The sequence below is a fragment of the Caretta caretta genome, chromosome 8 (assembly GCF_965140235.1).
Source record: "Caretta caretta isolate rCarCar2 chromosome 8, rCarCar1.hap1, whole genome shotgun sequence".
Taxonomy (NCBI): domain Eukaryota; kingdom Metazoa; phylum Chordata; order Testudines; family Cheloniidae; genus Caretta; species Caretta caretta.
The window spans coordinates 103139980-103152319 of record NC_134213.1 but is presented as its reverse complement, the minus strand read 5'-3'; the positions used below and the strand labels follow the sequence as shown (position 1 = coordinate 103152319).

The window sequence follows — 12340 nt, the reverse complement described above, 5'->3', positions numbered from 1 at the left end:
TATGAATGAATGTGTGAATAAATATGAAATTGAATGGAATGTTACAGCTATAACTAACTGCTTACTGAAAAGGAGGACTTGTGGCATCTTAGAGACTAACAAATTTATTTGAGCATAAGCTTTCGTGAGCTACAGCTCACTTCATCGGATGCATTCTGTGGAAAATATAGTGAGGAGATTTAGATACACACAGAACATGAAAAAATGGGTGTTTATCATGCACACTGTGCATCCTTACAGTCTCTAAGGTGCCACAAGTACTCCTTTTCTTTTTGCGAATACAGACTAACACGGCTGCTACTCTGAAACCTAACTGCTCACTAGGATTCTTTCTGTATTCACAGTAAATGTGGCATTTTGCCTTTTCTCCTTTAATAAGATCCTGCTGGTTTTTATTTTATTGGTATAACAAAATCAACTGAGTTAGGTGAAAAGCACTTCTTCTAAAGCCCACAGGACAAGCCTTGCGAAGTCTCAGTCTAGCAGGTGGGCATCTGTTTTACTTGTGTGGAGATGATGCAATCCAAACAGGCTCTGACTGCAGGAGTTACTCCAATGATCTTTGATTCCAAAATTATGCCTGTTACATTGTTGGATGGTCTCCCACATCAACATCCAGATATTTTCTCTAATGCTTAACTCTGACAAGTTCTCAGGGAAGATCATCCACACAGTGAATTCATCCGATGAAGTGAGCTGTAGCTCACGAAAGCTTATGCTCAGATAAATTGGTTAGTCTCTAAGGTGCCACAAGTCCTCCTTTTCTTTTTACAGAAATAGAAAGAATTCTCAGACTAAGGTCATGTCTACACTAGCAAGCTTACAGTGGCACAGCTGTACTGATGAGAAACTGTACTGTGTAAGAAATCCAGGAGCAGGCAGATGTAGGATAACATGCTCCCTGCATTAATCTTGTCTTTTCACCCATGTTTTAAGTGATTCCTGATTATAGCAAATTCCAGGTGTCTGGTGACACATATTCCTGTGTGGGCTATAATTGGAAGAGGTAGGATGTCTCGTATCCTTGCTATAACAACATTTACTTTGGCATCTGGGAGGCAGCAAAACAAAAAACATCAGCCCCAAGTGTCCCAGCCCAGGCTTCTTATTGTGGAGTCATAAATTAAAGAACCTAAATCAGTTAAGCATTGCAATTTTGAGCAGAGCAATACCTAAGGTGTTGCAATTCTAAGTGGGGCAACACCTAAACACATTCCTTCTGGTCCTTCCCCCCCACAAGTAAAGTTGGCAGCAGATCAGCTGCTGGGTATTTGTGTGACTCTACCTCTTTGGATATCATTGGATCAGTCTGCCAACTGGAACACCTATAAAGAGTAATTGGATGGTGCATTTGCTGGTCGGGAGAGGACATACACAGCAGGAAAATGACATCTGTGGTGGTAAGACTGATAACAGCTATTTGGTGCTGGCTGCATAAGGATGTTTCTCGAATCTTTTACCTGCCCGCTGTGCTTTGTCTGACCTACACGGTGCTGAAAGCAATCAAGCTGTATCAGTGGAGAAGGGAGCTGAACAAAGCTTTGAAGAGTTTTCCAGGCCCTCCAGTCCACTGGCTTTTTGGCAATGTCCATGAGGTAAGGAAAGAGTTGGGAGTGCAGAACACTTCAGTGGTGGTGGTGAAGACTTAAAGCTCAAATCGAAAAACCAAAAGCAGCTTCCTTCTATAGAGAGACAGCCTGCCTAGTGGTTAGAACACAAGTCTGGGAGCCAGGACCTCCTGAGGTTTTCTCCAAGCTCTGATATAAAGTTGCTATCTAGAATGGAGGGGTGGGGAAGTCACTTAACCTCCTGCCTACTCGTAGTGAAGGAGGAATAATAATGTTTACATTGGTCACTGGTTGTTGAGAGGATAAATTGATAATTATACAATGCTCTGAAGACATTTATGCTCTATAAATGCTGAAGTGTTAGGATTATAATTATATAGATTTTTATAAAGTTACTGCAGGAATTTGGAAGGGTTATAAATTCTCATGTTTCAAGAGATAAGGCAACCAGTAGCTAAGGAAGGCTTGAAAAAAACTATTTGTGTGGGAAAGTTCTTACAGAACTGTTTTTGGCTGGGTATCTTGTAGCATCTTCTGAATCTGATAGTACTGGCCGCTGTTGGAGACAAGATACTGGACTAGATGGACCCACTGGTCTGATCAAGTATGGCAATGACCATGCTCATATGAAGTAAAAGAGAAAAATAGTTAGAGCAACAACTCCACCTTCCTGGCCTCTAGGCTAATATCATTCAGATCTATGTTTCATGCATAATATTGTATAGCATACATTATACAGTGTGTGCTTTCCATTTAAGTAGCCACAGAAGAAACAATCAGATGGGGGCAAGAGGGATTTGAGACAGAAAAACTCTGGTTAAACTTTCAGTAGAAAATAATCTATGAGCAAGTTTATTTATTTACTTATTTTGCATGCTTCCCATTCAGTAATTTCTTTGCAGACATATAAGGTCCAAATTTATGCTTGTGTTCTTAGCTTATAGACACTGAAGGTCAGATAATTACTGAAGTCAACAGGGTTATTCATGTGAGTAAGTGTGAGCCTACTAATGTGAGTAAGGAATGCATAATTTAATCCCCAAGAGATTGGCCACATTGGGGGTTGGATTATCAGTGGCACTGAGCTGGGACAAAGGTGGCATCACATCACCTTTCTGCATCTCTCCGTCCCCAGTCCTGGGGACAGCAGGGGATTGTTTCAGACTCTGGTGTAATTTAGAGCAGTCTTGGGGCTGCTCTGTAATATGCCTAACTGTCTAGGGCCATCTAAGAGCCATCCACCGGCCAAGGATTCCTGAAGCACAGTGTATGCCAGTCACCCCCTTCTTGACCCCAGCAGACCCTCTATCCCAGGGGTCAGAAGCATGTAGCATAAAGGTTTCTATGCCAGCCTCTGAGACTTGGAGATCCCCAGCTGCCTTCTTATGTCAGCTTTCTACCCCTCTTACCACCAGAGCGGAGCACGGGGGATAAGGTAAGGGTTAGGGGACTTGCCTTGTGTGAAGCCTCCTGCAGAAATGAAATGGTAAACATAGTATTTTGTCCTTCTTCCCACAAATCTCTGGCCTGACAATCCTAATCAAGCAGCATGGGCTGTGTTGCAATAGTCTGAAAATGCTAAAGCTAGATCCCTAGAATCCACCAGGGCTTATAAAAAGCAAACCCAGCAAATTCTTTGCCATTTTGCACTGCTTCTTCTGCTAACTCATTTGACTGTGCGTAGGAAGGACTTGACATGGGATGCTTGAACTGATACAAAGAGAACTGCCAAAATGACTCACTCCTGAATTGTGAGCCATTATTTCAGCTGGAATATTGTGTTATGCAAGTGAGTTAGTTACACTGAATGGCAACCGAGTAGCTAGTTTCCTTGCTAGTGTGTTGTACAACAGCTCAAATAACAGAAATTGAGCGTCTGTCCCTCAGTAAGAGATCCTGCTTAGCTCAAGTAGATCGACACCACCCTGTGGTGTCAGTCGTTGCTTTACATTTTGTTTCTTCTCTTTATTTCACACTAGGATAGTTTATCTTCATTGGCACAGTTTCAGGTATCTCCACCTCTGACCCCTGTCTGCTCTAGGGATGCCCCCTTAGGTCTCAGGGCTCCTGCTGTCACCTCTCTATAAGCAGAGTCTTGCAACTCTGTCCCTCCAGACCATGGTTTCAGGCATGCAGTCCCCCTGCAGTTCACTGCCATTATCCTATAGCACCTGCAGTCTGGAGCTCTCTCTTTCAAGGGCTAGGACAGTGGTTTACCAGAGACCAGGAAGCCATCACAGATATTTAAGGACAAAAGCCTTCCAGAGAAAACATGCAAAACAATTGATACTCTATACGCTTGCTTCAGCTTACCAAGTGTGCCTAGCACCTGGAGACCTTGGCAGGTTCTAGTCCTTCATACCCTGGAGCAGGGGTTGCCATCTTGGTTAAAGGTTCCTGGCAATTGGTTGAATCCAAATGAGGGCCCTCTCAGTCAGTTTAAGCTGACACTTCTCTACAGTTTGTGGGGCCTTTGTTTCCCAGGTGTCCTGAAACAGGCAAAACCAGTTACTTTACCTTTCCGGGCGGGGGGGGGGGGGGGGGGGGAGGGAGGGAAGGGGGGTGAAACTTCAAAGGCCAGGTAGCTGCATAACCAGAACTAGGATTTAGCATTAATCACCCCTTAGCGTGTCTGTATTCCACAAGAATCTCAGCCAGCAAACCAGGAACACACAAACATGTATAAAATGTATTGATACAAAGGCCTATGAATGTTCGATAGACCCATACCCGTCTCACGCATCTCAATATAAGTCTTCTGAAGTTTCCATGTGTCCAAGGATGGACCCAAACTCCTCACTGTTTAAGTTTCTGCTTCTTGGCATTTCCACAACACCTCACACAAGGCGTTACGATGCCTATCTCATGCCTAAGCCCCAGTCTGAAACTCAAAGCTGGTGCAGAGAGGTGTTGCCCTGCCTGTCTCAGCTGCAGGGCCTGAGTGGGTAGATGTGCTCTCAGAATGACTAACTCCACACAGTGAAGCTGGGAGAGGGGAGGAAAAGGCAGCCTCTCTTATAACCATTAGCCCAGAGATTGGGGAATTCATCCAGGATATGGGACACCCTGATTCAATCCCCTTCTGCATTCAATCCCTGCCCATGTTCTGCCCCCCTCCTTCCCCCTACCCTGAAGCCGGCGGGAGTTCAGCTCCAGCTGGCAGGCTCCCTGCTAGCCTCCGCACCACATGGTGCCCAGGAAGCAGCCGGCAGGTCCCTCCTCCAGCTCCTATGCGTAGGGGCAGCCAGGGGGCTCTGCACGCTGCCCCTGACCCAAGCGCTGCCCCCACAGCTCCTATTGGCTGGGAACCGTGGCCAATGGGAGCTGCGAGGGTGGCACCTGTGCACAGGGCAGCACGCAGAACCGCCTGGCAGTGGCCTCCACGTAGGAGCCGGAGGGGGGACATGTCACTGCTTCCGGTGTGTGTGGGGGGGTCAGGCACTTGGGACCAGCCTGGGGAGAGTCGGGCCAGTGGCCCGGTGCAGCACTGGGGACGTCCTGAGGCTGGGGGAGCCAGTAGCTTGGCCTGACGCTGGAGCGGGGGGCGGCGGCTGGGGCAGGCAGCCTGGCCCGGGGGGGGGGGGGGTGCAGCCAGTGAGGTTAGAACAGGTGAGCTGGGGCTCCTCAGGCTGTGGGGAGGGGGGGCCTTGGGAGGAAGGGGCAAGGCCTGTGGGCTAGCCTCCCTGAAGGGGAGGTTCGCCAGCCGCCCATGCACTTCTGCCTCATGAGGAGAAGGGATCTGAGCATGGATTGTCCATTTTTCACATGAGTGCCCTAATGTCTAGGTTACAGAGTCAGTCTCACTAACTCTCTGGCCCAATGCATATTTAATTCTATATCCACACAGAGGAACAGCTTCAATGGGAGAGACTGAGAGACCCCACATCAGAACATCCTAGAATCTAGTGCTTAGGGCCCTCAGCTGGTTGGAGGGAAACCCTTGTTGAAATGCCTTCTCCTCATCTGACAGAGCGGGGAATTGAACCACAGTCCCCCACATCATGAAGGAGTTTCCTAACCACTGGGTTACAGGTTATAAGGGAAGCCTCCTCCTCTCTCCCACTGCCAAGGGGCATTTTGTGTAGAATTAAGTATGGAACATCACTATTCTTGGAAGAAGTAGCTTAGGCCTGTAACTCTAGGAGAGGTTCACAGAGATACGTGCCTCCCTCCAGCTCAGATTGAGGGGCCTAACTCCCCGAGAGATGTGGGGCTTAGAATACACCCCTCTCCTTCACATCTGCTATTGGCTGATTAAGGTGGTTCCGTGCCTAGCATGTTGGCTTTTGTGGATCCCATTCTTAGGGGCTGTCTCTCCCTACGCATCATAGGGAGCCTGGCCACCTAACTCAGCTTTTGTGGATTCCACGGGGTGCCTATTAAGAGTTAGGCATTGCACCACTCAGCCTTGCAATGCCTAAGTTTTGTTTGTGGATGTGGACCTTAGTGTTTCTCTGGCTAGAGCTGATCAGGATTTTGAAATGTTGACACAGACACATGAGATAACCACAGCAACATTTTACATTTAAAAAAAAATTGTGTCCATCTTCCAATCATTGCTATAGCTGCTTGGGAAATTTTGAAAAATTCAATGACAAAACAGGGGGAATAATGTCAAAGCTTTTTACCTGTCCCCTCTCTATCTTGCTTTCCTGCCACCTCTAAATCTAAGGTGAGGTCCACACTAAAACATTAGGTCAACCCAGTTACATCATTTAGGGTTGTGAAAAATTCACACCCCTGAGTGACATAGTTAAGACAACCTAATCCCTGGTATAGAGAGTGCTAAGCCAATGGAAGAATTCTTTTGTCAACCGAGCTACCGCCTCTCAGGGAAGTGGATTAACTATAGTGACAGGGTTTTTGTAGTCTGGAATTGGGACAGCAATTTAGCACATACTTAAGTCTCAGTAATCTGGAAGTTTTCCGGATTCAGGGCCCTAGACATGATGAAGTTTAAATTCTTTTCCTTATTTTTCTGTGTTTCTGACAAAACCAAAATACATGCCTATGGACAAGAAACCTTCCACTTTTGAGAGATTTGTTTCAGTTTGTCAAACAGGGCAGTATGGAGTATCTCCAGTGATTTGTTTAGAGATCAGGTGCTCTCAGAGGTCTGCCTCAAACCATCACAAAGCAAAACAAAATAAGCAGTTTTGATTGCCCCAAGGCTTCAGTAGAGACCCAGGAAGACAAGCTGGCTCCTTCCGGGTCTCATCTTATCTGAAGAAAGGGCAAAGTTTATAAACTCCTTTATCTCCCAGAATGCCATGCCCCAGCTCAGAAATGCAATTGGGCTGCTAGGGAACTCTGTCTCCTAGCAACCTTGCTCCTCTGAATCCGAGAGGACTATCCCAAGTCAGCCTTGTCCCTCACCTCTGAGGGGAGCTCCAACCCGCTCAGCCTGGGGAACCCCAGCCTCACATTCACCAGTATGTTTTAAGAGGTAAAGCCTGGACCAGGGTAGTGCCACATTTTAAGGGCCAGTGCGCTTCATTCCATCCAGGGCACTCTGTGTCACCCTCTAATTAATTCAACAGTATCATGTATAAATAATTAAAATTGGGATTGAAGCATCACTGGTGGGGGATTGGTGCTGACTGAATGTCCCAGGAGATGAATGAATCCCTACCCTGATGGGAGGGTGGGGAAAACAGGGTTAACTGGTCCAGAGGTACCCATTGCCAAACAAAACAGAAGCTAGGGAGGGGCTGCAGCCTATGGCCGTAGGAGTCCCACAGATGGCAGGTTGGGGTCCCTGTTTGCACAAAGTGAACCCTCGGACATTTGGAGTGCTGGACTATGGTGACCTGCTGTTACAACAACTAATCATAAATCTATATTGGGGTAGCACCTAGGAGCCCCAGTCATGGACCAGAATCCCATTGTCCTAGGCATTGTTCAGACATATAACAAAAAGACAGCCCCTGCCCCAAAGAGCTTACAACAGGTGGAGATAGACAAACAGGGGGAGCAATAGTTATAATTCATTTCACTATTATGACACCAATGATCAACAGTGTAGGGGCCTGTGACAAAGCTCTGTCCTTGCCTCTGTGGGTCCCACGTTTCCTGGCGGATTTCGCTAGCCTCAGAGGCTCACTGTGACCCTCCACGTAACCCTTCTTTCTCTAGAGACAAGGGCCACAGTCTACTGAGCCATTTTCATCATAAGTCAGCAAGGGAAATGAGGAGAAGTTATCCTTCCTTGCACAGTCTCTGTTGTCTCCCAGTCTCAGTGATTAATCAGGGGCAAAGGTGGGAGGGGGGGGAGCCCGGGCCCACCTTCTACTCCAGGCTCCAGCCCAGGGACCCTAATAGTATCAGCTATGGTAGCTGACCTTTTAGAAACACGCATGTACAATTCCCTAGGCTACTTCCCCCACAGCAGCCTTCACTTCCTCAAGCTCCACTTCACCCTTACCTCAGGGCCTCTTTCCTTGTGCCTGATATGGTGTGTACTACTCAGCCTCTCCAACAGCACTACTTCCTCCCACAGCTCCCGACATGCACACCCTCCTGACTGACTGGGAGGCTTTTAACTTGTTTCAGCCAGCCTCTGATTGGCTTCAGGTGTCCCAATCAACCTAACATTCTCCCTGCCTTCTGGAAAGTTCTTAATTGGCCCCAGGTGTCTCAATTGACCTGGAGCAGCTTCCATTTCACTTAACCTGGTACCAGGGATTTGATTAGCCTGGAGCTAATATATCTATCTCCCACTACTTTTCTATAGCCATCTGGCCTTCCCCTGTCACAGGGCCTCAGAAATCACAGTAGCTGTCCAAGTTAAAAGTCAGCTGAAAAGTCCAATGAGTAAAAATGGGTGGGAAAAGGGGGGGCTTGGCAAAGGCACATATCAGACACCTAACTTTTGTCTTCTCCTTTGTCATTAACAAAGCTGGCTGAAAATTTGCAGATGGAACATGATTCTGTCACAAAATCCGATTAATCGAAACCTAAACATTCCATAGACATATCAATTTTGACTGAATTTTGTTTAGGGAAAAAAATCAAAATGAAGCCTTTGTTTCAAAACAGTTTTTTTGTTTTGAATTTTTAAAAATATTTTATTTGTATATATTTACATTTTATTTTATATTCTTTTATAAAATAATGTAAACATGTAAAAATAAAATGCAAAATAGAACAATATAAAACATAAACATCAACTACAATGTAAAAAAAAAAATAAAAAAAATCAAAACAGAAACATACCGGTTTGAGCATTGGCCTGCTAAACCCAGGGTTGTGAGTTCAATCCTTGAGGGTGCCATTTAGGGATCTGGGGCAAAAATTGGGGATTGGTCCTGCTTTAAGCAGGGGGTTGGACTAGATGACCTCCTGAGGTCCCTTCCAACCCTGATATTCTATGATTCTATGATACCATTTCGATTTTATTGAAATGGAAACTTTTAATGGACCCCCAAATGATTTTTTCCCCCAAATATTCCATTTCACAGGAGACTTTGAAAATCAGTGTTTCATTCTGATTCTGAACAAAGATGAATTTTGAATTCACAGATTTTCCCATAAAACAGAATTTCAGGTTCCCAACCAGAACAGGTCATTCATTACTAGTATTTAGTAATCTAGATATTCACTAATTCTTATAGTACCGTAAAAGCACACGGTGCTGTAGAATAATAATCCCTGTCCTTATCGGCGCCATGAAAACGAATGATTTTCCTCACTGACTTTTAAGGAAGCATGATCAAATCCTATGGCACAAGCTAATGCAACAGAGACCAAGCAGAGCTGAGTTTGACCCTTGTCGCAGTAACACCTCCTGGAGTAGGTGGCACTTCAGAAGTTTTAAGAAAAAGGAGGATGGTACATAAGGAACATTAGCTGGGTGCTTGTGCCAACAATGTAGGCACACAGAAGAGAAGGCACAGAATCAGGAGTGGGTGGTGGAGCCTGAAGGAGCTATCAGAGTAGAAGTGTGGATGAAGTGTAAGAAGCACAAGACAGTGTGGGAGGAGATGAAATTTTAAATGGATGATCCTAACTATGTGTACTTGCAGGGCCAGATTCCCTAGCTGGTGTAAATCAACACTGCTCCAGGAAGACAATTTGGACATCACATATGTTTTCGGATCAATGGGCGAGAACAACAACAAAGTCAAAACTCTTGGCATTGATTTTGATTTTGATATTGACTTGAAGGAAACAGATCAAATGTTGAAAGTGTTGTTAATATTCAGCTGTATAATAAATTAGGGGACAATGGATAGAAATTTTTAAAAAGAGTAAATGGGATTGTCGCAGTTCAAGGAAACTGCAATTGTATTCCCCTTCTATGGTCCTCCAGGGCACCAACTCTAGGGTCCCAGCTTCTCCGCAGTCACCTCTCTTGGGCAAAAAGAACAGGAGTACTTGTGGCACCTTAGAGACTAACAAATTTATTAGAGCATAAGGTTTCAGAGGCACACATCTCTCTGCCTTCTGACGAGAGTATTTTCAGGCTTCACAGCTCCCTGCCTGCACTATGAATTCCCCAGCAAAGGCAGACTGCCTGTGGAGGTCTGCTTTACTTTTCTCCTCAGAGCCGGTAAACAGTGTAATTGCCACAGTTATAAAAAGTTACCACACAGCTCTTTCTAAGCAAGCACATTTATTCTTAAGGTATAAGCATTACAGAGAAAACATATTAAAAACAAACAATAAAAGAACTTACATGTGTGGTTTACCAGAGATCACCTCCAGCTCCAACAAGATTTCTGGCTGGTGAACAGTCCTTCAAACCTCACCAAGGGTCACAAGCTTATAACAGTTGTTATCTCAGAACGAGCACACTCATGAATCTATGGTCCCCTCCTTTGTTGAGTTTGGATCTTTGAAGAAACCATGAATGGGTAATTAGTCATACCGGGGGGTTCCCCCTCAGGGAGAAGCTTGCATAACCAGAGTAGATGCATTGCACACCCATCCTAGAGATTTCCTGGGAAAACTGTTGATCTTTAAAAGTTCATTCTTTTCTTGGCCCATTGTTTTAAGAGTTCTTTGAAGCACAAACCCCTTTCCAAAGTTTACATTAGTCCTGTCTCCCCCTAGAAGTTCGATACCATCCCATAATAATGCATATAGATTTGTATTTTCATACAATGAACTCCTAGGATACTTAATTCAATAAGGTTTGCCCAGGATATTGCAGGAAATTGCTATACCTTTCACAGGGATGACTAGGGTAATTATAGGCCAGTCAGTCTGACATCGATCCCAACCAAGATAATGGAGTGACTGATACAGGACTGGATGAATAAAGAATTAAAGCAGGGTAATATAATTAATACCAATCAACATGGGATTATTTAAAATATATCAAGTTAGTTTGACGGGATCTCTTTTTCTGATTAAATTAAAAGTTTGATTGATAAAGGTAACAGTGTTGATGTAATATACATAGACTTCTGTTAGGCACCTCTGATCTAGACCATACATCATCAAAGGAGCCACACTGATTTGCACCTGCTGAAGGTGCATCCCTGTAGGCCCGTCTACACTGCAAAACAAAACAAACAAACAAACAAAAACACGAAACAGACCACGGCATTGCATTGCAGAATCCGGGTCTACAGGCTGGGGCTCATGCTACTGGGCTAAATATAGCACTGTAGACATTTCTGCTCAGGCTGGAGCTTGGGCTGTGAGACCCAACCCCTTGCCAGGTTTAAGAATCCATGCTGGAATGTCTACACTTCTATTTTAAGCCCTGTAGCATGAACCCCACAAGCCTGAGTCAGTTGACCTGGGCTCTGAGATTTGCTGTTGTGGGGTGCTTTTTTTAAGTGTAGATGTACCCTAAAAGTCTTCATTGTGAGAAGAGACAAAAGAAGGCACATGATTAGGGCTGGCCGTAGATTTTTAATGTGCTTACTATTGTAGGCACCATAGTATCAAGTGCTGCATTATCCAGCCTATGGCTGAGATTGGTTGCTTTTGCTAAACCCTTACAGTAAGGCACAATTCTTTTATTAAGCTACTAACCACTGCTATCAAATGACATTGTAAATCTGACAAAAACAAAGGCCTTCAAGCCTAGTTCTACCCCCACAGAGGGGTATATGAAGGGAGGTAAATTTTGAATTGAGACTTTGTGGGTGGAAGATGGAACAATTTAATACTGGAGTGCACTAGGAAAGAAGTTGTGTGTACTTTGCTTGCTTAAATGTTTGTTCATCTCACTTTCACGGCAATGAATTATTAAATAATAGTTCTTCTATACCAGATAGATCACATACTTTAGATTTTGCACTGTCCGGTGATAGTTATCCATTCTTCTGACATTGGAAATGTTGTCTTGAACTCTACAGGAGAGAGATTTTGGCAAATGCCTGACCTATTGCTTCTGTTCTCTTTTTCCTCCATCATTGTTGCAGTTCACCGGAAGAGGGAAGGATCTGGACAAGGCTTTGGAATGGAGTAAAAAGTACACACGTGCCTTCCCCGTGTGGTTTGGAAAATTTGTAGTGTTTGTGAGCCTCAACGATGCTGATTATGCTAAGGCTGTATGTGCCAGGGGAGGTAAGAGGTGGTGCATTTTGCCTCTGAATGAGAACAACACACTTGTTATCGAAGTCCTCCAAGGTGTGATTCTGCTGTGAGGCCTGCCAGGAATTGAGTAAGCAAGTGTAAGCTCAGCCCTGATGTATGGCTGTAGCCTTCTGCCTTTTCTCCTTGGGGTTATGGGCTAAGTTCCCTTCAAACTGCTCGGCCGCACAGCGGCCTGTCAAGGGCCGCGCAGGTGCTCAGGGCTGTGGCAGAGAGAGACG

General features: G+C 45.0%; 1 protein-coding gene across 1 annotated transcript in view; it reads left to right on the top strand.

The window, feature by feature from the left end:
• Nucleotides 1-1371: 1371 nt before the first annotated feature.
• LOC125641970 (cytochrome P450 4B1) overlaps nucleotides 1372-12340 on the top strand; it is a 51690-nt gene continuing 40721 nt past the window's right edge. The window contains exons 1-2 of the mRNA XM_048862667.2: nucleotides 1372-1595; nucleotides 11948-12092. Of these exons, the coding sequence (XP_048718624.1) occupies nucleotides 1386-1595; nucleotides 11948-12092 (355 nt within the window). The 5' untranslated portion in view covers nucleotides 1372-1385. The remainder of the gene's footprint in view (nucleotides 1596-11947; nucleotides 12093-12340) is intronic.